Below are 22,062 nucleotides of genomic sequence, written 5' to 3' on the forward strand. Positions count from 1 at the left end.
TGCTCGCAGAACCAGTAATTAGTGTGAAGGTTGTACAAAGACATTACAGGCCGTCGGATATACCTGCTCGATATGGATGGATGGATGGATGGATGGGTGGATACTCAGTGACAGTCAGTGTCGCTTGAAGGACTACAACGTTTGAGTATATTAGTTCATACATATTTTTCCCTCTCGGAAAGTAATTCTAATAGAAAGAACTAGGTTCTTAATGATTCAGGATTCTACGCCCATGCTGAACGCTGTTCATTTGCCCTTGTCTCGCGTGTTATTGTTGTGTTTTGTGTCAAGTGAAGGCAATGTCGGACAGACCGTTGTCTTGCTGGAGACTATTTCCATTTCGCCTTGTACGTACAGTCACACTGAGGCCCATTTACGTATTCGTCGCACAAACCGTTAGTAAATTTGTACAAAGATAGCAAGCGATTCGGATTTGAAGGCTGATGGCATTACCCGAAGCCTTCCCATAATACTTCGAACTGTTTGATAACGCGGCGTGGTCACTACCACACTGTACTAATCGGACGTGATGCCGTGATGGAGGGCGGGAACCAATTGACCACAGCTCCGGCACCCCACTTCCCGAACTCCCTCCTTCCTCCTCTCCCGGCACGTGCCGCTTCGACTCAGAACCAACTCCCGGACTCGGTTCCCCGCCATTCCCATCACCCCCGCTCGGATGCGCCCGGCACGTGGATGTGGAACATGAGCTTGTTCAGTTTCAGTGTCAAGTTCCGCGTCAGCACTTGGGACTTGAGCCGAAACGGAGAATGAAAAAATGGAACTGATGAAGAGATCGCAGGAAGTTCAGGTGTGCAGTTGCCTGTGGCCGCTACCTACCGCTGCTGCGAGTTCAATGGGGGCGCCTCCGTCTGCTTGCTGCGAAACACCGTCCGACCTTTGTAGCTCCGGTTCTGACAGTGTGCTAATGTCGGGCAATGATTTTACTTTTTTCTCACTTGCACTTTGAACAAGGCAGACAGTACTATAAGAGAACCGCCTACGCCCTTCGATTTACAACATTCTGTCAAAGAAATGATGCGATAGGTCCACTCAGTTTCAGTTGTTACTGCGTATTTTCACCGTTGCGCTCGGAGCTCGGCTCGTACGTAATCGTTTGGTCTTTTCGACCTTTCCCCCCCTCATCATCCATCTTCTAGACTTTTAGGTCAAAGGGCGGTCCAGATACCCTTTCAGATTCCAGATTCCCCAACCTTACCCCAAACTGAGGATTCGCAAGGGTGGCCGTCAATGTCGGAATCGACCGATCGACCAATGCTTTTCTTCGGTTCATTCAGTCATTTTTCATTCGTCTCCTCCGAGCCGTCTTTTTTCGAGCTCACCTTTTTCCACTTGCTGATCTAGAGACTGCCGGATATAACGCTTTCCTGTGCAGCTTTGGGGCCTTTAATCTCCGCCCGAATTGGGGGACCTAGAGTCGCGCTGTTTTGGATATACCTCTGCCGGGTAAAAGAAAAAAAAAGGGAGTTTGATACTCCCAGCCCTACAAACTAAAATTTCTTACCGGTATAAGTTGCTACTCTTCTGTACAGAGTTGTCTTTTGCCACTGATCTACACTAACGGCCAATTCACATGAATCAACCTATTTACCCCCGGCAGAGGTTTACAGCTGTGTTGACGTTTCATGGCAGTCGTCGGATCGGTATGACTGAAGGCCCAAAAATGCGAGGTCAGACTCGGATAGGGTCTAACTGGGATGGCAGCAACAAGGTCGCATAGAGAGAAAGAAAACCTCGAGTCCTCGACACATTACAGAGAAACGGTTAATCCATACATATGGTATGTATGAAGCACGCATGGTAGGTTCTTGCTTATTGCAAATTATTTCTTTGCCTTTATAACTGTTTCTATTCACATGTTTGCGCATCTACAAAGTACGTGTCACCCAGCTTCGGTGCCGTCATGGGTATCGTGGGATGGTGTAAAAGAGTTATTGTGGGGTCAAGTCAGAGCTAACGACCCTGGACACCATTGAACCGGGGAGGGGGGCAAGCAAACGCGCACCTTCCCTAATTCTGATACTTTGCTTGCTTTGAAGGTTTTTTTCTCTCTTTTCGAGTTAGTGTAGTGTATATACTACACTTGAAATCCCAAAGGTCCTCAAAATCCTTTTCTTCCAAGTTTCCGTCTGTTCTTTCCTCTTGGGCAAACAATTTGGGACTTTTAACTGTGTACGCGACACCCGGCCGCTGCGAACAATTTGACCCGAGGTTTTGTTTTCATCCAGGATGATGTCCAACTAATTGTTCGTCCTTACACTCAGACCCTTTTTCGTGGTTGCGTCTCGTACCGCAGTAGATTTTGTTATCATCAAATAATCCTCCGATATCATTCCGGGGAATCAAAACACAATTATCGCACTAAACTGCCCGACGCTTCTATCTCTTGTATCTACCTCTCCTCTCGACTCGGCTTCCACCAAACGCTTGCGTCCGGTTCCCCTCTTTTCCTCTGATCGGTCGCACAAAGCATTCTTCCTCAACGGCGCAACTAGGATTATATCGACATTTCGAGTGCTTGTAGGTCCAATACCTTGACATCCGGTCTCACATACGAAAGAAACCATATAGCGCCTCGCACAAAGTCACCTTTTAGTGATAAGCCAAAAAGTGAGACATGGCGTCAGCGGCGCGTGGCAGTCGGGGGACACCGGCCGTTGACAGTTCGACACTCACACAAACCTCGGCAGCCGCCTCAGACAACGGCAGCAGTTCCGACAACACTGTCCAAAATAACATCAACAATCCCCAAGCCAAAGAGGAGCCAGAGAAAGAGCAAGAGCTTGAAAGAGCCAACGAAAATGCCGACCCAACCGCGCCGCCAACCGACCCACCAACAACGGTCACCGGCCCATCAGCCGCCCCCGAAGAAGGCCGCACCAGCCTCGAAACAACCGCCATTATCCTCGCCCTAGCCAGCGCCCTCTTCCTGGCTGCTCTGGACGTGACCATCGTGACGGTCGCCATCCCCACGATTTCTGAGGAGTTCGGCAGTACAACAGGGTACACATGGATCGGATCGGCGTACCTCTTGGCCAACGCGGCGACGGCGCCCATGTGGGGCAAGATTTCGGATATTTGGGGCCGAAAGCCGATTTTGTTGATGACCGTGGGCGTGTTTTGGATTGGCTCCCTGATCTGCGCGTTGAGCAAGAATATGGGCATGTTGTTGGCTGCGAGGGCGATTCAGGGTGTGGGCGGTGGGGGGATCATCATTTTGGTGAATATTTGTATCAGTGATTTGTTTTCGATGCGGAAACGAGGTATGTTGTTTTTCTTTCTTTGGGGAATCAAGTGCTTTGGGGACGAGAGCTGACAGTGCTTACGTGCTACAGGAATCTACTTTGGTGTCATGGGCATGGTCTGGGCACTGGCGAGCGCAATTGGACCCATTCTCGGAGGTACCTTCACAAGCAAAGTCACATGGAGATGGTGTTTCTACATCAATCTGCCCATCTCGGGGGTGGGCATGGCCATTTTGGCGTTTGTCCTCAAGCTGCACAACCCACGGACGCCGATTCGCCAGGGCCTGATGGCGGTAGACTGGCTCGGCTCCGTGACCATTGTCGGAGGCACGCTCATGGTCCTGCTCGGCTTGGAGTTTGGCGGCGTATCGTACCCCTGGAAGTCGGCAACCGTTATCTGCTTGATCGTGTTCGGCATCGTTGTGATTGGCATCTTTGGTCTGATCGAGTGGAAGGTCGCCAAGTATCCCGTCATCCCAATGCGGCTGTTCAAGCGCCGGGCGAGCGTGGCTTCGTTGCTGGTGTGTGCTTGCCAGGGATTTGTCTTTATCTCAGGTAGTTACTACCTCCCGCTTTACTTCCAGGCTGTGCTGGGCGCCACACCGTTGTTGTCGGGAGTGTACGTGTTGGCATTTGCCATGTCGTTGTCCATTGTGTCGGCCGCTACCGGTGTTTATATCAAGAAGACGGGCAAGTACTTGCCTCCAATCATCTTTGGCATGACTGTCATGACGTTGGGCTTTGGGCTTTTCATCGACTTGGAGCCGAGGCCCAACTGGGCCAAGATTATCCTCTTCCAGTAAGTCATTTCCTTTTTTCGTCTCTCTTTGCCTTGGACGAAATGACTGACACTTGAAACAGAATCGTTGCTGGTGTCGGAGTTGGTCCCAATTTCCAAGCCCCTCTCATTGCTCTCCAAACCACCGTCCCGGGCCGCGACGTCGCCGCGGCCACCGGAACATTCGGCTTCATCCGCCAACTCTCGACATCCATCTCGGTCGTCATCGGTGGCGTCGTCTTTCAAAACCGCATGGAGAAACAGCACGAGCGCCTCGTCCAAGAACTGGGACCCAAAAACGCCAGTCTCCTGACGGGAGGAAGCGCCGCGTCCAACGTGGGTCGACTTGCTTCTTTACCTCCCGACCAGCGCCAGATTGCCCGTGAGGCCTACTTCAACGCCCTGCGCACCATGTACATTGTGTACGTTGCCTTTGCTGCGCTGGGTTTGTTCGTTTCGCTGTTTGTTGGCTCGAGGACGTTGAGCAAGGAGCATGAGGAGCACAAGACGGGGCTGGATAATATGAAGAAAGCAAAGGAGGATGCGGCGGGCGAGGGGAGGAGACGGGCGCCTGTGGATGAGGAGAAGGCGGGTAGTAGGTAATGTGTTTTTCTGAACAAAAAGAAGAGGCGGTTGGAGTTGGGATGAGTTTTGAAAAAGACGGTGTTGGGCGTGAGAGGGGGGGAAAGAGGGAGTAATACGGACTGGACTACATGATTAACCATTATATCCTTAATTCAACATGCGAATACCGTCCTGGAAGCTGTTTCTATGATTAGTTTCAAGGGAACGGAAGACGAACAAACAAAAGATAGAAATATACCCACCACTCCTAGTACAACACCCGATACAAATACAGAAATGCATACATCCCCACCAGAGTCTTGTCCACCGACTTTGGAAGGCCACCGACCCATACACAGGCGCACAGATTACACGTGGTGATACTAAACATGGTTGGGGTCTCTACAGAAGAAATACTGTCTCCTCAAGATCCAACCCCCAGAACACAAGCCATCCATGCCTTTCTAGCGATGCATTCGCACAGCGGGTGTAACCCTATAATTTAGGCAAAATACGCGAAGGATACGAAGAAGGTTCCATTACCGCGCGCTAGAAGCATTCCCGCTTTATTTGAAAGGATACCCTCCCTCAGCTAAACACCAGGCTTTGTTTGTTCGCGAGGTACCCTTTTGATTTTTAGTTCGTTTATTGTCTCTCGAGCCTGTGATTCTACATATGTCGGTACCTCTCGTCGGGTGGGTTTGAGGCATCGGCCGGCGGGCGCAAAACACTTTCCTAGAAGAGTAATATCTTGGCTTGGGGAAGGGAGGGGATTGGTTCGTTGTTTCATGGTGAGTGTGTGTGTGGGTGGAGGTTGTTTTGTTTTGTGGTCTCTACACTATGGACGAGAGAGAGAAAGCAGGATTGGTTACTGGCGTGGAGCGACACTGGCACAGAGGTACAGAAAACCTAGAAAAAAAGAGAAAACTAAAGGCTGTATATACAGACGGAAGCCGGAACCGGGTACGTGGTAGGTAGTGGTGCGCTTATGTCGGTGCTTAGGTACTTTGTATGTGCAGCGAGGTGCAACCACTCCTAAACGCTTGGCCGTTTTCTTGGCACAGAGAAAAGACGGAGAGGGTGACCTTTGAAACGAAACGAAACGAACCAGGACTTGGGTCGCTGACATCACCACCAGATACATAGGCAAGATGGCCTGAGTTGGTTGATTCGCTTCCTTCGTTTCGGCGAAGAATCGTTGCAAATTGTTGTGTGCATACAATACGATCAGTGCGCTTCATTGAGTTCGGGAAACTGTGTTTTGCCCTGCAGTTGTGCATCGTTACAGAGGAACTTCTGATGTCTATTGTGGTCCCTTGGTGTTACATATGCTACTAGGCTGGCCTCATATACTCATCCTCTTTTGCTATGATTCAGAAAGAACCAAAGGACTAAACCTACCGAACTTAGTTTTTTCCCAGTAGCAAAATCAAACCTATATTTGATGCTCTTGAGGCGTCTTGATACAAGTTGAAATGAAGGAGGGTTGCGTCCTAGTTCACACTCACTAACAAAAGTGGGTCTTTATGTTCAGAGTTGAAAAGAATCCTGATGCGCCACCAAAGATTTCGACTGTAACCTTCCCCAAATCATCCCCAGATGAGGTTCCCCCGAGCAACAACACATGGACTTGATATCGTCTGAATCAGTACCTCACATCGTTAACTCAGCCTCGCAAGATTCCAAGAAAAGACAGGATGGTAGTTGTGTGATGACCCGCGAATCAGGATGAGGCAACGGGCTGTTTCAACCCCCCCGGCTCATGTAACCTCACCCATCATGGTTCATCCGGAGCTTAACCGTCCGCGATCGAGTCCACTTCGGTTCATCGCTTGCCTGACCTTGAAATCTGATGGCCAGCCGCCGGCCATGCCGACTATGCCGGTTCATTCCAAGCTGGCCAGGGTTGGTGCCCATGCTGCTTGCGAGTAGACGCATGAAGGGGTTTAAGAGGGCACGCATGTCCATGGCCGTCCAAGTTTATGAGATTCTCGACAAGAGGAAGACACTCGTTCCCTCCAGCCGTATCATCCATCGACAAGTTTGTTTTTTGGAAGAGCCAATCCATCTTTGACGACAATGAAGTTCTCGTCCTTCGCCTCCGGCCTCTTGGCCCTCGGCGCCTCCCTCGCGAGCGCCGCAGAGGTCGTCAAGCGTGCTTCGCTCCAGCAGGTCGCCAACTTCGGCTCTAACCCCTCGGGCGTCAAGATGTACCTCTATGTTCCCAACAAACTCGCTACCAAACCCGCCATCATCGTCGCCATTCACTACTGCAGCGGCACTGCTCAGGCCTTCTACCAGGGTACTCAGTATGCCCAGTTGGCTGAGAAACATGGCTACATTGTCAGTACTGGGCTTCTTGTGTGTTTGACCTTCTCCTCGAGGACATCACTAACAGAGGCTGCTGCTGATAGGTTATCTACCCCGAATCTCCCTACAAAGGCACTTGCTGGGATGTCTCATCACCTGCCTCTCTCACCCACAACGGTGGAGGCAACAGCAACTCCATTGCCAACGTAAGTCTTTAGACAGCAATCTGATCATGTCAAAGGTTTTCGATTGCTAACAACACATCGTTAGATGGTTACTTATACCATCAAGCAGTACGGTGCCGACGCCAGCAAGGTCTTCGTCACCGGTACCAGCTCCGGCGCTATGATGACTAACGTTATGGCCGCTACCTACCCGGAGCTCTTCGCAGCAGCCTCCGTATACTCTGGCGTTAGTGCTGGCTGTTTTGCGACGGGCACTGTCAATGGCTGGAACTCGACCTGCTCGCAGGGCCACTCCATCCACTCCCAGCAGGAATGGGCCAACGTTGTCTTTAACATGTATCCAGGCTACGAGGGCCCACGCCCGAGGATGTTGATCCATCACGGCTCCGCCGACACTACCCTCTACCCGCAAAACTTCAACGAGACGCTCAAGCAGTGGGCCGGCGTCTTCGGCTACACGTACGGCCAGCCCCAGCAGACTCTCTCTAACCAGCCTGCTTCGGGTTGGACCAAGTACGTTTACGGCCCCAATCTAGTTGGCGCATACGGAACTGGTATCACACATGCCACTCCCATGTTCCCGGAAGATGATCTCGAGTGGTTCGGTATCACTGGCAACAACAACAACAACAACAACAACGCCTCGCCTAGCCCCAAAGCTGCTGCTCCTACTACTACTCATGCTGCTGCTATTGCTGCTCCTACTACCACGCTTCTTGCCTGTGTCAGGACTTCGACTGCTCCGGCGACCCCTAGCTCTGCTGCCCCTGCTAGCAAGGGTGGGTGCACCGTCCAGCGTTGGGGCCAGTGCGGAGGTAATGGATATACTGGCTGCACTGCTTGCGCCAGCTCTACCACTTGCAAGAAGATGAACGATTGGTACTCTCAGTGCGTGTAAAGAAGTGGGAAGCGTGCTCTGAGGGAGAAGTAGAGGAAAGAGTCAAGAGATAACCAAGGGGAGGGAACGAGAAATTTGCTGATTAGTCCAACCACGAGTCATGATTCCTTGTGAAGATGACGACTATGACTTCGATGTACATACTTAAGCCATATATCTACATATATTCGAACCCATACGATAGTTGGTCTTTTCCAGCTTTCCACTGACTTGTCCCAACATTCTCCCCTCCATATCCCCTCTCTTCTTAATCTTTTCACTCACTCTACTCACTCCTTCGGTGGCTGCGGAAACTCGTCCAGCACCGCCTCCTCACCCACCAATTCAACCACCACCTCCTTACCCCTCTGTACTCCCTGTGACCCGTCAACATCCACAACAAACCGATAAGTTCCCGGATACAGAACCGTATTCCCGTCCCCATCCACTCTACTAATCGCTCCCAAGCTCACCGGCACATCTTTAACCGTAACCGTCTCCCCCGGCTTGATATCTTTCACCCGCTTGTAGCTCACCAACGTCTTGAGCGGGTACGGTTCAGGTCCGAATTCTCCAGACAAAAAGAGGAAGGCGACGTAATCGGAGGTGTGGGTGCCGGTGTTGGTTATGGAGACGGAGAGGGCGGAGTTGGCAGAAGGGGAGAAGGGGCAGAGGTCGAGGTGGGTGGCGGTGCAGGGAGCGAGGAGGGAGGGGATGGAAAAGGAAGGGGAGGAGGCGTTGGAGGAGAGAGAAAGGGAGACGTTGAAAGTGGTATAATGAAGCCCGTAACCGAAGGGGAGGACGGGGCTGGAGTACCATTTGTAGGTGCGGCCGGGGGAAGAAAGGGTTTTGTTTCCGGGGGTTGAGCGGGTTTGGATTGTTAGGCTGCCCCCTCCTTGAACGGAGACTTCCTCCTCTTCCGGGTTAGAAGAGGAGGATGAGGAGGAGTGGTTAAAAGGTCGCAACGCCATCTCCGTCAACGGTACCTCGTCAACATACCCTTCCGGGTATTGAGTCACCGGTAGCCGTCCCGCCGGCGCTTTCTTGCCTGTCAAAACATCAAAGACTGCCGTCCCGCCCGACTGGCCTGGGTAACCAACCCATAAAATGGAAGACACGTTCCCGTTGTTTAGGAGAGAAGAATCATCCACTTGGTCGCCTAGCTGGATCACCACCAACGGTTTCCCTAGCCCCGCTAGCTCCGAAATCAACTTCATCTGCGTCTCCGGCCACGCAATGGATTCGCGATCGAGATCCTCAGAAGCAACAGTCGTGTCCGTCCCGCCGAAATATAAAACCACATCAGCCCCTTCCGCAGCCGCCAAAGCGGGAGCGGTCCAAGTATCCGGGTCACTGGCATTCACAACGGGACCGTTGGCGTAGGAAAGGGAAAGGTTCAGCTGCTGCGCGGCGTAGAGCGGGTTATGATAAAAGGGCGGTATACCCGAGTACGGACCGCGCATCGTCCCAGTAGCATTGGCCCAGTGGCCTATCAGCGCTACTTTTTTCCCGGAAAAGTCCAAGGGGAGGAGACTACCGGAGTTTTTAAGCAGTACGATACCTTCCGTCGCAGAACGGAGAGCTAGTTCTTGGGTGGATGGGGTATTGACGTCGTTCCAGTTTAAAGCGTCGTAAGCTGGGGAGGAGAACGAGCCACCATCGCCGCCGGCGACAGCAGAACGGCCGTGGTCGAGATAGCCGGCGCGAATAAGACCTTCGTAAAGACGGCGGAGGGCGGTGTCGATGACGGATTCCGGGAGTAGGGACTGGTTGTAAGCGCCGACGACATCCGTGAGCGGGGAACCCGATACCTCGCAGACTGTGTCAGTACCGGCTTTATAGGCCGCTGCGGCGGCTTCGGCGGGCGTTTGCGAGAAGTTGTGATTGTCAGGTAGAAAATCTAGGATGGCGTTGCAATCAGATGTGATGTAGTTGTTGTGTTCGGTCCAGTTCCAGTGGTCGCGTAAGATGGTCATCAGGTAGGTATTTGCGCAGGCTGGCTGTGCCGTGGTGAGGTTGATTATCTCGTCTGGCTTGCTGCCGCCTGCCATGTCACGAATGGTGAGGGCGTTGTAGCTGGATTTGGGACCGACAGGTCAGCATAATGTACTCCCACTTCGAGATCTGGTTGGCCACGAGACGCTTGTAGCAAGGGAAGGACGGGACATACCTGCACATGATACTCCCCACCTTCGAATCCCTCGCACACTGCTGAAATGGCGGCAAATAATACTCACTCAGATCCTGCAGAGTCACGATCGCCTCAAACTCATACCTCGTCAGGCCGTGCCACCTCTCCAAATCATATGCAGCATAATGTTTGCAAGTCGCAATCACTTTCCTCACCGTCTCGTTCCCCTCCAAGCCCGCCAGCATCGCTTTCACATACCCCTTGATATGGAGGGGGTCTTCCCCGGGAGTCTCGGCCCCTCTGCCCCATCTCGGGTCTTTGTAGGGGTTGACATTTGGCGTCCAGTAATCCAGCCCGCCAAAGCCGAAGTTGGCAAATGCCCTTGCTTCGGTGCTAATGGCTGTACCGACTTCGTACACTAGGTCGTCGTCAAAGGAGGCGCCGAGGTTGATGGCGTTGGCGAAAGAAGTGGCGTAGGAGAACGGGTAGCCGGTGGTGTTGAAGGTGACGCCGGGAGAACCGGCAACGCCGTGAAGGCCTTCTGACCACCACGCATACTTGGGTAACCCAAGGCGAGAGGCCCCAAGAGCTTGGCTGTTTGGGCAAAGGTTAGCTTCAGTGTTAAAATGTGAAGACAAGGATAGGGGGGTGTTCTACTCAACGAGGTTGACGAGCTTCTCGTCAATGGTTAACTGGTCAACCAACGATGCTGCGCGTTCGGGTGCTGTGCCAGTAACATCGCATGCTTTGGATTTGGCTAGAGGGCCGTTGACGCAATCGGGAAATTGGAAGGCGTTGGCCGTGAGGACAGAGGCAAGCAAAGGGAGCAAGGGATGAGTGGTTGGCTTCATGCTTCATAGGTAACAAGCTGGTAGTTGACAGGCTTGTTTGTATGAATGAGTGGAACATCTGAAGATAGATAGGTATGGTGAGACATAATGGCTGTACATATATTAATTGACCATCTTCACCTTTGAACAAGATCCTAGAGTAATCAAGTCGTTTCCCACTACCGGCATCCTTCAGCGGCACCCTCATCCGTTGTTTCGAGTATATGACGATATGATTCTTCACTTACCCTGTTTCCCTCGTCATTGTCACCGTCTCGTCTTTACCCCAAGATTTTGTAATTAAGCGGCTGAAACCCTATTGGGGCGGTTGTCACCCCATCTCCTCTTCTCCTCAGACGCACTCCGGATATTTGACTGCAACTGCGGAGAAGCCCCTTGTAAGCCGCCACTCGGCATGCACGTTCGAAGATCCCGTCCGCAGAGATCGGGACGGCGCGCACGGAGATGTAGATGCGGCCCAATGACGTAGCGCCTTTCACATTTGACAGGCCGGGGCCGTGTAATACCCGGTAGGGCCACGAGGGCCGGTGAACGCTTGCATGCGGTATGTGGAACGTGAATGTAGTTCGTTTGGAGGTCAGAGAATCTTGGCATATTTCGGCTCTTTAGTTGTAACGAGTTGTCGCTGCTGGAAGCCCTGGGTGCCGAATTATTTGCAGTCGAGGAATTTTAGTTTTCCCGGTGTCATTGGTTCGGACTTCAGTAACATTCCTGCGCCGGGGAGGAGATACACGAGCGTTGACCTTTAGTCGCCAGGTAATGACAGCAGATGCAACCAGCGCCAAAACAGCGGCTGCAGAGCCGACTGCTATCCCGACTTTCACGCCGGTGGATAAACCTGGTAAGGTAGTAGCAAATCGGCCATGATGGAATAGGCAGAGACTGCAAAAGCTCTCAGGGAACGCATTATGATCAAACTCACCTGAACCTGTATTAGACATTCCTGAATCAGACCCTCCACCCGCCGTCGGCTCCCGATCTCCTCCAGACCCAGTCACCACATCCGTCACCTTATCCTCAGTCCTGGTAGGACTAGCCACCACCAAAGGTACCGCCATCCCCGCCTCGGCACAGTACTCATCATAAAGGTCAAAAGCGCTCGTAACAAGCGAATCTGTTGACGAAGTTCGGCAGCTCTTGGCCACGCAGCTCCTGAGAAAGGAGCTAGCTGTGCTGGCGTGTTCGTAATCATCGTTGCCGCTGCAATAACATTCGTTAACCCATGGCCCTCTGCACCCGAGGGCGATGATGAGGTCTTCTGCTGTTGGACCCGAACGCCAGATGCAATCTTTGACGCATTCTCGCTGTCGGAGGTAAGGCGTGTAGGAGAAGATGGAGACGGGGATATCGGCCTTGATGTGGGTTGTAAGGCTTAGGGTGATGAGTAAGGTGATGGTGAATTTTGCAGCCATGCTGCGAAGTTGAGCTGGGCCTGGCGAATAGAAGCCTTATAATGGAGTATTTTGCCGAGACTCTGAAAGAAATGGAAAAAAATCGAGCTCGTAGGGCCTAGATAGTTAGAGGTATGGGAACCGTATCTGGTAGAGAGACTTTCAATCATGAGCTAGGGTGGATTCAGTGGAAGCAGGGGCTTGAAAGAATCAAACAGAGGAGGCCTTTTAAGCATCTCCGCGTCACGGAGAAGAAGAAAAAGGACCATTGAAGACCAGATGTGGTTGTACAACCTGAAGGCAATAATTTCTGAATGAATCATACCGTGCTCCCGCTGAGTCCCTCGCTCCTCTGTGCTCATGAGACCCCATTTTTGTAGTTTCCTTTATCCATTCCCTCTCTAGTGCCTTCTCCCTCGCTTGTTCGGCCCTTATTGAGCTCGCTCACCCAAAACAAATGACGTACAGCACTGGCTGCTCGGCCATTTGAATGGAACCGCTTGTGGATCCACACTTCAGCCCCTTCTACTGCATCGAATGGCGGGAGTCTGGGCCAGTTCAAGCAACTGCATGGCCATGTATCATCCAGCTCACAATGCCACCGAACGCGAGGCGGCTGTCGACTTCATCGGTTGTCTCCATCACCAGGATGAGACACTCTGAAGGTAGATTTGACGGAGGGGTATAACTAGGGCACATCCGTGCCGACTTGGACAGTAGCGCTTGATGAACCGATCATGATAGAGTTCACTCGGCAGCAACGGCGCTGGGGCCGGCCCTCCAGCTCCTGGCACCGAGGATCTCCCTCTGACGCTCAGGGTTGCGATCAGTCCTTGCGGGGCGCTCCGCCCTCTCGGTACGCTCAGTGCGCTCAGTGCGCTCGCCGCGAGGTCTGTAGGAGGAGCCCTCCTCAGCCTCCCGGACAGGAGCCTTGGACTTGGCAGGGTAGACACGAAGGGTGCCGCCCAAAATGGGCCTGCCGTTGGTCGCCGTCATAGCACGCTCAGCCTCGTCCTCGGACGCAAAATCGACGAAGCAGTAGTGGTGGCTACCGCTGCCGTTCTGAGGCCTCGAAAGAGGGTTGGGAGCGATACGCTTGCCAATAGTCACACTATCACAGAGTCAATACACCTGCAGACAAATCTGGGCTGGCTTCCAACCACGAAAAGGCTCTCTTGACTTACATCTCAAACCCAAGGAAGATCTCACGGATCTCTGCGTCGTTCTGCTCCTGGTCGATCATCTCGCCAAGACCACCAACATAAAGTCTCTTGTTGTTCTGGACAACGCCCTCCTTCGCATCACTACCAGTGCGCCTCTGAGTACCATACGACCTCTGCTCCTCAGTCGCCGCGGGCTTGCTGCCGCTTCTCCAGTCACCCCACCGATCGAAAGTAGAGCGGGGCGCAGGGGAGGCGGACGCGCCCTCACGACGCTGAGAAGAAGTCTTGGGGTGGCAAGGGCCGAGCTTCACGGAACGTCCGCAGAGGTCAACACCAGCCAAGCTCTCAAGAGCGCGCTCAGCCTCCTCACGAGTGGTGAACTCGATGAAGCAGTAGCCAGGGTTCCTTCCGCTAAGGGGATCAACCGAAATGTGAATCTTCTCGTACTGGGTGAAGCCGGCATCCTGAAGGAGTCCCTCAACATCAGCGGGCTTGACGGAGTACAGAAGGTTGCCCATGTAGATGCGACGACCCTCGGTAAGGGCGTCAGAGTTCTGCATGGTGGTGTCGTTGCCGATTCTGTCCATAGTTGCTGTTGTGTTGTATAATGGTTGAAAGAGCTGATGAGTCGTAGACGGAGGTACGCAAAAGCGAGTAAGAAGAATCAAAGACAATAGATTGTTTGTGGTGGTGAGGGTAACACTGAGGGCCTGAATATGAAGAAGTGAATATGACTGAGAGGCCAACGCAGGGAAAAAAAATCCTATAAGGCAAAGGCGAAGTACAAACGGCCCACAAAAGAAATTTTGGAGTGTTCCACTTGCATGGCTACTCCGTTCTTTTTTGGTCCAGCCTTCCCAGCTCTTGGGTCCAACCTCGGCGTGCTTGGGCAGGCATTACACGACGGGGGTTAGGGTTAGCCTTGGGTCTTGACAAACCGTCCAGGGTTTTTGTATTGACAATGCTCTGCTTATTGAAGGCAAGGTTGAAGGCAAGGGAAATGGTGACCAAGTGAATATCTTCTGTTGTAAACAGTGTTACAGCAGGAAAAGGGGGTTGTGCGTGACATTTGTCCCGCCGCAACACGTTCGGTATGTGCGTGCCCTTTGTGGTGGGCCATACATCATAATCTGGGCTTTGGGTGGTCTCAAAGTGCCCACAACACCATGCCCTGAACATCGAATCAACACTTGAGGAGCGGGAGGAAGTCTGAAAATCTGGAAAGGTGCAAGATAGGGCGATGTAGTCTTCACTACGCCAGTCTCTCGACGACAGTGAACAGACACCAAGGTGAGACAACATGCGGCCGCCTGTAGTTCCGTCTTGAAGGCCCAGGAAGTTGTGGCCGACTAATTATGGACGTCCTGAGTTTTCGTATGTGTCCTAATCTCTGATTTGGCCCCTCAGCAGCGCCGTTTGCTTGTCGCTGAAGGAGCAGGCATACCACTTGGTGTGCGCAGTATTCTTGCGTCTAACTCTCGAAAACATAGTACGGTCATCAGAGGATGTTGGACCTAGAGTAAAGAGTGAGAAGAGAGCACGCGCAACAATGGTTGTAAACGATAATGGAATTTGATGACAAGCTTGGCAAGAATATCTGGATTGAATGCCTCGCGTGCGTGCCTGTTGAGGAGTGGTTACGGCCTTGCTGAGACGGTATTTGAAATGCTAATCACTATGCCTTCGAGGGAAAGGTAGGTATTGCGCAACCCATGGGACTGAAAGACATTCGTGGCCCTCGGCTGGGTTGAATGGGACGAAGGCTATTTGTTACCTTAGACGTGGAAGATCGCCAACTGGAGAGCAAATGCCGGAGACGCGACATCAGATCGGCAGGTAAGAAGAGCGTTTGCTGCTGGCAACCGAGCCGTCCCTGGTGGCGATAGAACGTGGGCGCACCAACGCCAACAACATGGAACTTTCCCGTACGCGCTCAGGACGGCTCGAAAGGGTACCGACGAACGGATCGATGGGCTGCCATGTACTCTTCTACCCGTCCCTAGCAGATCACAAATCGGGATCGCATCTTAGACTGGCATATAAGATAGTGCAAGTAGGGAGACCTTGGATAAGAGGTCAGACTTGTGGTGGCAAACCAACAGGTTGGCGGGCTGAAATGAAACGAGGGAACGCTTTTGAACCTGACGGGAGAAGCAAACAAGTTCAGTGTTGGGGAAGAAGAGAACTGGCAGCGGAAAACAATTCAAACGGAAAGAAAGAATGGAAACCAAATTCACGATCTGCAGTCACGCTCCACCAGCCCCACAACTGCGTGGGGCATTGCCGCTTTTAAGGTTATCGTTATCAGCAGTGCACTCTGGGGTGGGGATGGCGTTCGTCCCGTCTGGAGGGAAGACATCATGATTTAGGTGATTAGAGTGATGTCAGTTTTGACTGTTCTCGCCGTCTCTTGCGACTTGTCTACCTTCCACTACGTATCTAGCAGTTTGCCTGGACAAAATCCATGGCGTGCGTGTTTCGAAGAACGCCTCCATCATGAGCAGAATCTCAGGTGGTAATGAAGCGTATGGATTGCTTGCACAGGCCGTATTCAAGCAAATGCGATTGTGTAGGATGCAGTTGGAAATGGAACGCCGAAAGACTGTCAAGCAGAACACGGGCTGCCACAGCTAGGTAACACATGGAACAGCTATGGAACTCGGGGTGTTGGTGGCTTGCTGATATTATTATTTGACTGTTGGTGGACTCCAGTTGCGAGACTAGAGTATTCATCCGCACGGTTTGCTTCCTGGCTGAAAAAAAAAACGACCATGAGCTCCTTGGCCATCAGCACGTCTCGAGACTCCGTCTTCCAGCACACAGGTCAAGAATGATGTGACTTCGGGACACATCTCACATCACCCCTTGACCAAAAAAATGCTCTAGGCGGAGAAACTGTGTAAAGAAAAGTTGCGAGGAAAACGGTGGCAGCATTGGTAGATAGAAACCGCAGACGAAACGCCCCAAAGATGGTATTGTGTTCGTTTCCCGCACCCGACCATCCGTGTCCATTGTACATGTACCTCAAAGACCAACTTTCCCGTGCCAACATCGAAGCCAGTCCGTTGACTTCGACGCTACGACACGGCAAACCCATGCAAGACCAGTCAAGAAAACCAGTGCCGGCTTCGCAACCTCGCTACCACCGCATTCTTCCCATGGAAGGCGTTTAGAAGACGAGAGCAGCGCCCTTGGTCTTCTTGTCACCACTGTTGTTACAAGCAAGTCAGAACCAATTCATCAGAGTACATTTTATAGGCCGAGAAGACACGGCATCATCGGCGGTCCATCGTGGGATATCGTAAGATAATATCGCAGTGGCGCAGCTTGACGATGGATCTGAGCAGAGCGGTAGTGGGTTTGGGTGATGCCAGGCTGGAAGCTGTATCGCGGCATGCTTCTTCTGTTGTTTCTGTTGATGCTTCCTCCAAAGTACCCAATTTGCTGCTCGGCACGGAACCCGATTTTGGCGATACTCCTGATTGTGTTGATGAATATCGACCAAACAGCAGCTGTCTGGCACACCGGTCGTTCACACCTTTCCCCAGCAAAACATGGCTTCGAATGCAATGCGAAGCCGTTCATGTCGCGTCGAGCTCTGTCGGTAATCGCCATCGTGTGGTTTCGGTCTCGCGTCCGGCAGGGTAGTGATTGCAGTCTATTGTCTCGCAGTTTGGCGGCGGAAATAGTCGCTTTTGTCGCGCATTGTCGCACATCCCAGATTCCGATGATGATGATGCCGTGTCTTCTGGATCCCAGCCATTTCAATCATTAAATAGGAAAAACTTACCCGAGCTCGAAGTGCTTGCAGCGCTTGAGGGGAAGCTGCTTCTTCTGCTTGCAGACGGAGCACTCCTGTAGATTCACCATTTTTAGCCCCAATCCCTCAAAGTCTTCAGATTCTCGATTCCGATTCGGGCTCCCGTACCAGTCTGAGGACGACCTTCTTGGTGGTCTTCGCCTTCTTGTGGAAGACGGGCTTGGTCTGACCACCGTAACCGGACTGCTTGCGGTCGTAACGGCGCTTTCCCTGAGCGAAAGCCGAAGCCTTGCCGGCCTTGTACTGGGTGACCTTGTGGAGGGTATGCTTGCCGCAAGAGCGGCCAGCGCAGTAGGTCTTGCGGGTCTTGGGTACGTTGACCATTTTTGCGATTCGGACGTCGGTCGTTGATGTGTGAGGTCGAAGATCGTACGCTGACCAGCTTCGGCTTGGATTTTTTGCCCACCTTGACAAATTTGGGTGGTGCTGCGTGTGCCCTGTGTGCCTGGTCTGTGCGCAATGCGGAAGAATTGCTCTCCGTGGCTCCGCGCCGTCTTTTTGCGAACCCGCTTATCTTGTCCACTCTCGCCTGCTTGTACATTTCAGCCAATGGTGTGCAATTGCAGTGCTGCTACAACTGCCTGCCGCCTTCTGTGTTCAACTTCCCGTCTCGTTCAACGACGAGCGAAAGGCAACTCGATTCCGCTTCCCTCCCCAACGGGTACATTTCTTCATTCCTCGTTACCTCGAACGGCATGTTACAAATTGACCCAAACACCTCGCGCGATGGTCTTGATCCTTGCACAGTTTGTAGAGTTTTCCTTGTTTTTCTCTTTGTTGCCGGAATTCGACTCGGGTCCAGCAAAGAGCGACACTTTGCGATTCCGTTCAAGATCGGAGAGGGAATCTCCAGTCTGGTTTACATGTCTTTCTCACAGTACCTCACCACCACATGGGTCTTAAGATCGAACTCATCATACTGCACCATTTCTCCGTCGCTAGTTTCGGCATTCTGAGGGAAAATTAAGCTCATTAACACTCAACTGCAGCGAAGCTCAAGTTATGCTTGTCCCTCGATCATGTTCTCCTACCTCGCGCGCACTTCGTACAGGGCTGTTCCCATCGTTGAATGGCTGAAAAGTCCATGCCTTCGGCACCACCCTAGTTTACCTCTCTATCTGGCTGCTCCGGCCACGATGCCTCTCGTCCCTTGCTTCACGGCCATATCCATCAAAGAACATGCTTCAACGTGACGGGGCAGTACCCTTTGTGAGGTCCCGTTCCAACAACCAACCAGGGGGGATACCGTCTCGTGCGACATCCGGATGGAGAAGACCACTGTCAGAAGTGTTTTAAGGTCTGTTACGGGCCTCAAGGAGGAACATATGTAAGTTGCAAGCATCCTCGAGCCTACAAGTTCATACTATTATCGTACCTCTTTGAAGCTTATGTGTCCATCCAAGGTTGAGGCTCTCTCCACGCCCAGCATCCAATCATCTCGGAATCCCCCAACACAACAAGAGCGTCTTGACAAGTCGATGAAAGATTGATTGAGACGTACGCAGCCATGCCTCCTCAAACATTAGTGGCAACAACGGGGCCGACGGCAGTTACTCCTCTCGCCAAGTTGGTGGTCACCTCTTTCCCTCGCATCCCGCTGACGACTCAGTTCGACCTGCCGGATGACTGCTACGGCGTCCAGTCGGACGATGTCTATCTCATCGATCAACATACGAGCTGCCTTCCGAGTGGTTGGTCTCCAGCCGAAACCGCTTTTTTCTCACCTGGTCTGATATGCCCGGAGGGCTACACCAGCGCATGCCATGACAACGGCGGAGTTTCAACGATCACGACGGTAACCTGTTGCCCACAGCGCGGAGATGTCGCACTTCAGTGCGTCGTTGAACCCACGGAGCTCGCCTCATCATTGAGCAACTATTATTGCAGATGGGAGGCACCGGCGGCAGGTTTCACTACCGATGTTACAAAATCGCCAAACGGCAAGACAATTACAGAACACGTGACGCTTAAAAGCCCCGATGCTTTAAACGGCTACGGTGTTCGCATGGTTTACCAGTCAACCGATAAGTTGACGACCGGCATGACCGGCACCCCAACGGCTAACGAGACATCGGAAGCGACCTTTGCAAAGAGCACTGCTTCTTCTTCTGCTTCTTCGTCTGCTACTTCAGTGTCCGGTTCCTCAAACACGGCCATTTCAACGACGGCCGTTGTGGTAATCGCCGTCTGTATCACAGTGGTCATATGTGCGTTTCTAGCATCTTTGTTTCTTTGGTGGCAAAGACGTTCGCAACCTCAACATACGAGCGGTCCAGGCTCAGATGCTCCAAGCTCTACCGCTCCGGCCCCGAAATCACCATTATCGAATGCTCCGCATCCGCATTCTTTACACTTGAATGCTCCAGCCCAAGTTATCCCACAGTCATCCGTATCGACTTCTGACCGCATTCCACATGCGAGCATGCAAAGTTCAACGTGGCATCCGATGCCGCCTTCACCGCTATCACAGGGCCCCTTTCCTTATCCTGTTAGCAAGTTGATACTGGATCATCAAGATGATGTCGAGAAAAGAAACAAACATATGGAAATAAGCAATTTCAGGGCCAGCGATACTACTACAACCTTTGATATTACCAACGCCGTTGAGTTACCCGTCCGATCATCGGCCAGTGAACTTCCAACACCTCGTTGAGCAAGGAGATATACTGTAGCCACGTTTGCATTATGAGATCGCGGACGCTGTTTTGTCAGATATGCAGAGACGGGTTGTATTAGCTTTGCACGACATATATGGGTCCGGCGCGTTATCAAGCTGGTTGGGATTTGTGATAGTTCCTATTCTCACCTTTGTCGGGCCTCAAATAATACTCCCCCCCCCCCCCCCCCCCCCCCCCATCCTTGCTGCGATACACCTAGTTCTCGTTACCGGCGAACATCCATCAGAAATATCCGCTTGTTTTCGTATGGTATCCGCCTTCACTGATCAAGGTCCGCCTCGGCAAGGCAAAATCCGGGACTGCGACCTCGAAGATGCTGTTTATATGATATCACGGACCCTTGCTTTCTTTCTATCGTGCATGTCAAACATGCGTTCCATCTGTACCTCAGTACCCAACCGACCCGTTGAGTGTGCTGCGGTGCTGCAGGATGAAGTTGTGGCTTGGCGCTGCCGGGCTGAGAACTTATCCAGATCACCCGGGAAAATGTCCGGACTATCACCATACCCTCTTGCTGGTTCTCTGGACGTCCGATCGCATATCCGTGTCGGACCCCCAAATTCAGATTGCATCAAGACGCATCTTCCGATGTCGGTTCCCTGAAAATATTCCCACCACCGGACATCAGCTCGGTGCATATATGAGAATTCTATAAAGCCCCGGTTTCTCGCACCTCTTCAAGACCTCAACTTTATACCTAGATATCACCGACAGTGAACTCCAACACACCTGAACCATGCACTTCCCTTCCGTCTTCCGCCTCGTGGCCACTGCCACTCTTGCAGTCTGCCAGTCCAGCAACAACACAACAGGCAAGCTAGGAGATGCTCGTCCAGTCCGTAACAATCCCGTCATCGGCGAAGTCTGGATGGCAAAGTTCGATTCTCCTACAGTCAAGGGTTTCGTGACCGCCGTCGCAAATACCGTTGGTGTCAACTACACTATTGACGTGACGGGGCTTCCGGTAGGGCAGGGGCCGTTTAGTACGTACACATCCAGTCTTTCGCCCCTCCTTAAAAGGAACAAAACACATCATCCACCCCGACGAGCGATATGTTTCATCCGGTCAAGTCACTAACCCCTAGCGTCATCACCCATGTGTAGAATACCACGTCCACCTCCGCCCCGTTCCCTCTGACGGTAACTGCGCCGACACAGCTGGCCATCTTGATTCCTACCTGCGCGGCGACAGTCCGCCATGCAACAGCGCGGCGCCTCAGACTTGCGAGGTTGGCGATCTTTCGGGGAAGTATGGAATGGTGACCGGACCTAGCGTGTTGAAGAGGTGAGATATTCTACCTTTCTTCCATTGAATTTCAGGCAAATAGCTATTGATGAGGTTTTGGTGTTCTGGTGTTGGTTGCTGATCGGTTCATGAAAATAAATCTTTACAGCTTCAACGACCCTTATTCAGCGCTTAATGTCGTCAACTTGGGATATATCGGAAATAGAGGAATTGTCTTTCATGATGCTAGTTCGGCGCGGATTGCTTGTGCTACGTTGCAGAAGGCTGAGTGAGGAGGTGGTTTGTTAGTGGTTACCGGTGTGGTTCATGGCTGGACTCTCCTTAGAATTGATTCATGAGGGAAGGATCGATGTGATGCTGGCTTGGAATGACTAGGGCATGGTGTTAACTATTGGAGAAGGTTGTGAAAAAGGTCAAAGGAAATGGATCATCTTGCTAAATCACTCAGTTCCTGTTCTTTGATCGTGAGTCGTTGATACCAGATGCTTGTCAGAGTTCCGTTTCAAGTGACATTAGTGGTAATCGAAATATTTCGGTGATCTATTTCGTGGTAGAAAATCGCACCAGTGATGGTCAAAAAACACTGTCCCCCTCACCCACATATCCAATATGGTAAGGGGGGACAGCATTTTTGGACTATGAGTTTAGGTTTCTGTGGAAGGGAGAATGGGAAGAAGATGGGAAGGGATAATGAGAAAGGGTGAGAGGAAAAGGCGATGGGAAAGAGCAGACAAGACTGGGGGGTAAAGACGGAGACGGAGAATCCGTAGTGCAACTTTAATGCAGCCTCTACAACACTTTG

At 52.0% G+C, this 22,062-nt stretch overlaps 8 protein-coding genes across 8 annotated transcripts; 4 read left to right on the top strand and 4 right to left on the bottom strand.

Moving 5' to 3' along the window:
• The first annotated feature begins 2,558 nt into the window (after nt 1–2,558).
• B0T23DRAFT_85566 (major facilitator superfamily domain-containing protein) lies at nt 2,559–4,712 on the top strand. Its single transcript, XM_062841892.1, has 3 exons — nt 2,559–3,284; nt 3,357–4,065; nt 4,128–4,712. The coding sequence occupies exons 1-3, from the start codon at nt 2,639–2,641 to the stop codon at nt 4,645–4,647; spliced, it is 1,875 nt and encodes a 624-aa protein (XP_062695767.1). The 5' UTR covers nt 2,559–2,638; the 3' UTR covers nt 4,648–4,712.
• A 1,481-nt stretch (nt 4,713–6,193) lies between these two features.
• B0T23DRAFT_85604 (alpha/beta-hydrolase) lies at nt 6,194–8,136 on the top strand. Its single transcript, XM_062841893.1, has 3 exons — nt 6,194–6,951; nt 7,023–7,124; nt 7,189–8,136. The coding sequence occupies exons 1-3, from the start codon at nt 6,688–6,690 to the stop codon at nt 7,999–8,001; spliced, it is 1,179 nt and encodes a 392-aa protein (XP_062695768.1). The 5' UTR covers nt 6,194–6,687; the 3' UTR covers nt 8,002–8,136.
• On the bottom strand, nt 8,136–11,264 carry B0T23DRAFT_85612 (glycoside hydrolase). Its single transcript, XM_062841895.1, has 3 exons — nt 10,769–11,264; nt 10,151–10,705; nt 8,136–10,056 (listed from the first exon to the last, which is right to left on the bottom strand). The coding sequence occupies exons 1-3, from the start codon at nt 10,960–10,962 to the stop codon at nt 8,271–8,273; spliced, it is 2,535 nt and encodes an 844-aa protein (XP_062695769.1). The 5' UTR covers nt 10,963–11,264; the 3' UTR covers nt 8,136–8,270.
• On the bottom strand, nt 11,265–12,608 carry B0T23DRAFT_85619 (uncharacterized protein). Its single transcript, XM_062841896.1, has 2 exons — nt 11,885–12,608; nt 11,265–11,800 (listed from the first exon to the last, which is right to left on the bottom strand). The coding sequence occupies exons 1-2, from the start codon at nt 12,372–12,374 to the stop codon at nt 11,568–11,570; spliced, it is 723 nt and encodes a 240-aa protein (XP_062695770.1). The 5' UTR covers nt 12,375–12,608; the 3' UTR covers nt 11,265–11,567.
• Nucleotides 12,609–13,070: 462 nt separating this feature from the next.
• On the bottom strand, nt 13,071–14,223 carry B0T23DRAFT_85609 (uncharacterized protein). The gene is made up of 2 exons (XM_062841894.1): nt 13,538–14,223; nt 13,071–13,464 (listed from the first exon to the last, which is right to left on the bottom strand). The coding sequence occupies exons 1-2, from the start codon at nt 14,101–14,103 to the stop codon at nt 13,101–13,103; spliced, it is 930 nt and encodes a 309-aa protein (XP_062695771.1). The 5' UTR covers nt 14,104–14,223; the 3' UTR covers nt 13,071–13,100.
• A 2,462-nt stretch (nt 14,224–16,685) lies between these two features.
• Nucleotides 16,686–17,660, bottom strand: B0T23DRAFT_402626 (zinc-binding ribosomal protein; the record flags this gene model as incomplete). Its single annotated transcript, XM_062838690.1, has 3 exons — nt 16,686–16,725; nt 17,307–17,371; nt 17,445–17,660. The coding sequence occupies 3 exons, from the start codon at nt 17,658–17,660 to the stop codon at nt 16,686–16,688; spliced, it is 321 nt and encodes a 106-aa protein (XP_062695772.1).
• A 1,183-nt stretch (nt 17,661–18,843) lies between these two features.
• On the top strand, nt 18,844–19,837 carry B0T23DRAFT_310770 (uncharacterized protein; the record flags this gene model as incomplete). Its single annotated transcript, XM_062834606.1, has 2 exons — nt 18,844–19,521; nt 19,709–19,837. 2 exons carry the CDS (start codon nt 18,844–18,846, stop codon nt 19,835–19,837), a joined length of 807 nt encoding a protein of 268 aa, XP_062695773.1.
• Nucleotides 19,838–20,750: 913 nt separating this feature from the next.
• Nucleotides 20,751–21,532, top strand: B0T23DRAFT_402628 (superoxide dismutase; the record flags this gene model as incomplete). The annotated part of the gene is made up of 3 exons (XM_062838691.1): nt 20,751–20,997; nt 21,119–21,299; nt 21,409–21,532. The coding sequence occupies 3 exons, from the start codon at nt 20,751–20,753 to the stop codon at nt 21,530–21,532; spliced, it is 552 nt and encodes a 183-aa protein (XP_062695774.1).
• Nucleotides 21,533–22,062: the final 530 nt, after the last annotated feature.

Source organism: Neurospora hispaniola, assembly GCF_033458365.1.
Source record: "Neurospora hispaniola strain FGSC 10403 chromosome Unknown B0T23scaffold_2, whole genome shotgun sequence".
Lineage (NCBI taxonomy): Eukaryota > Fungi > Ascomycota > Sordariomycetes > Sordariales > Sordariaceae > Neurospora > Neurospora hispaniola.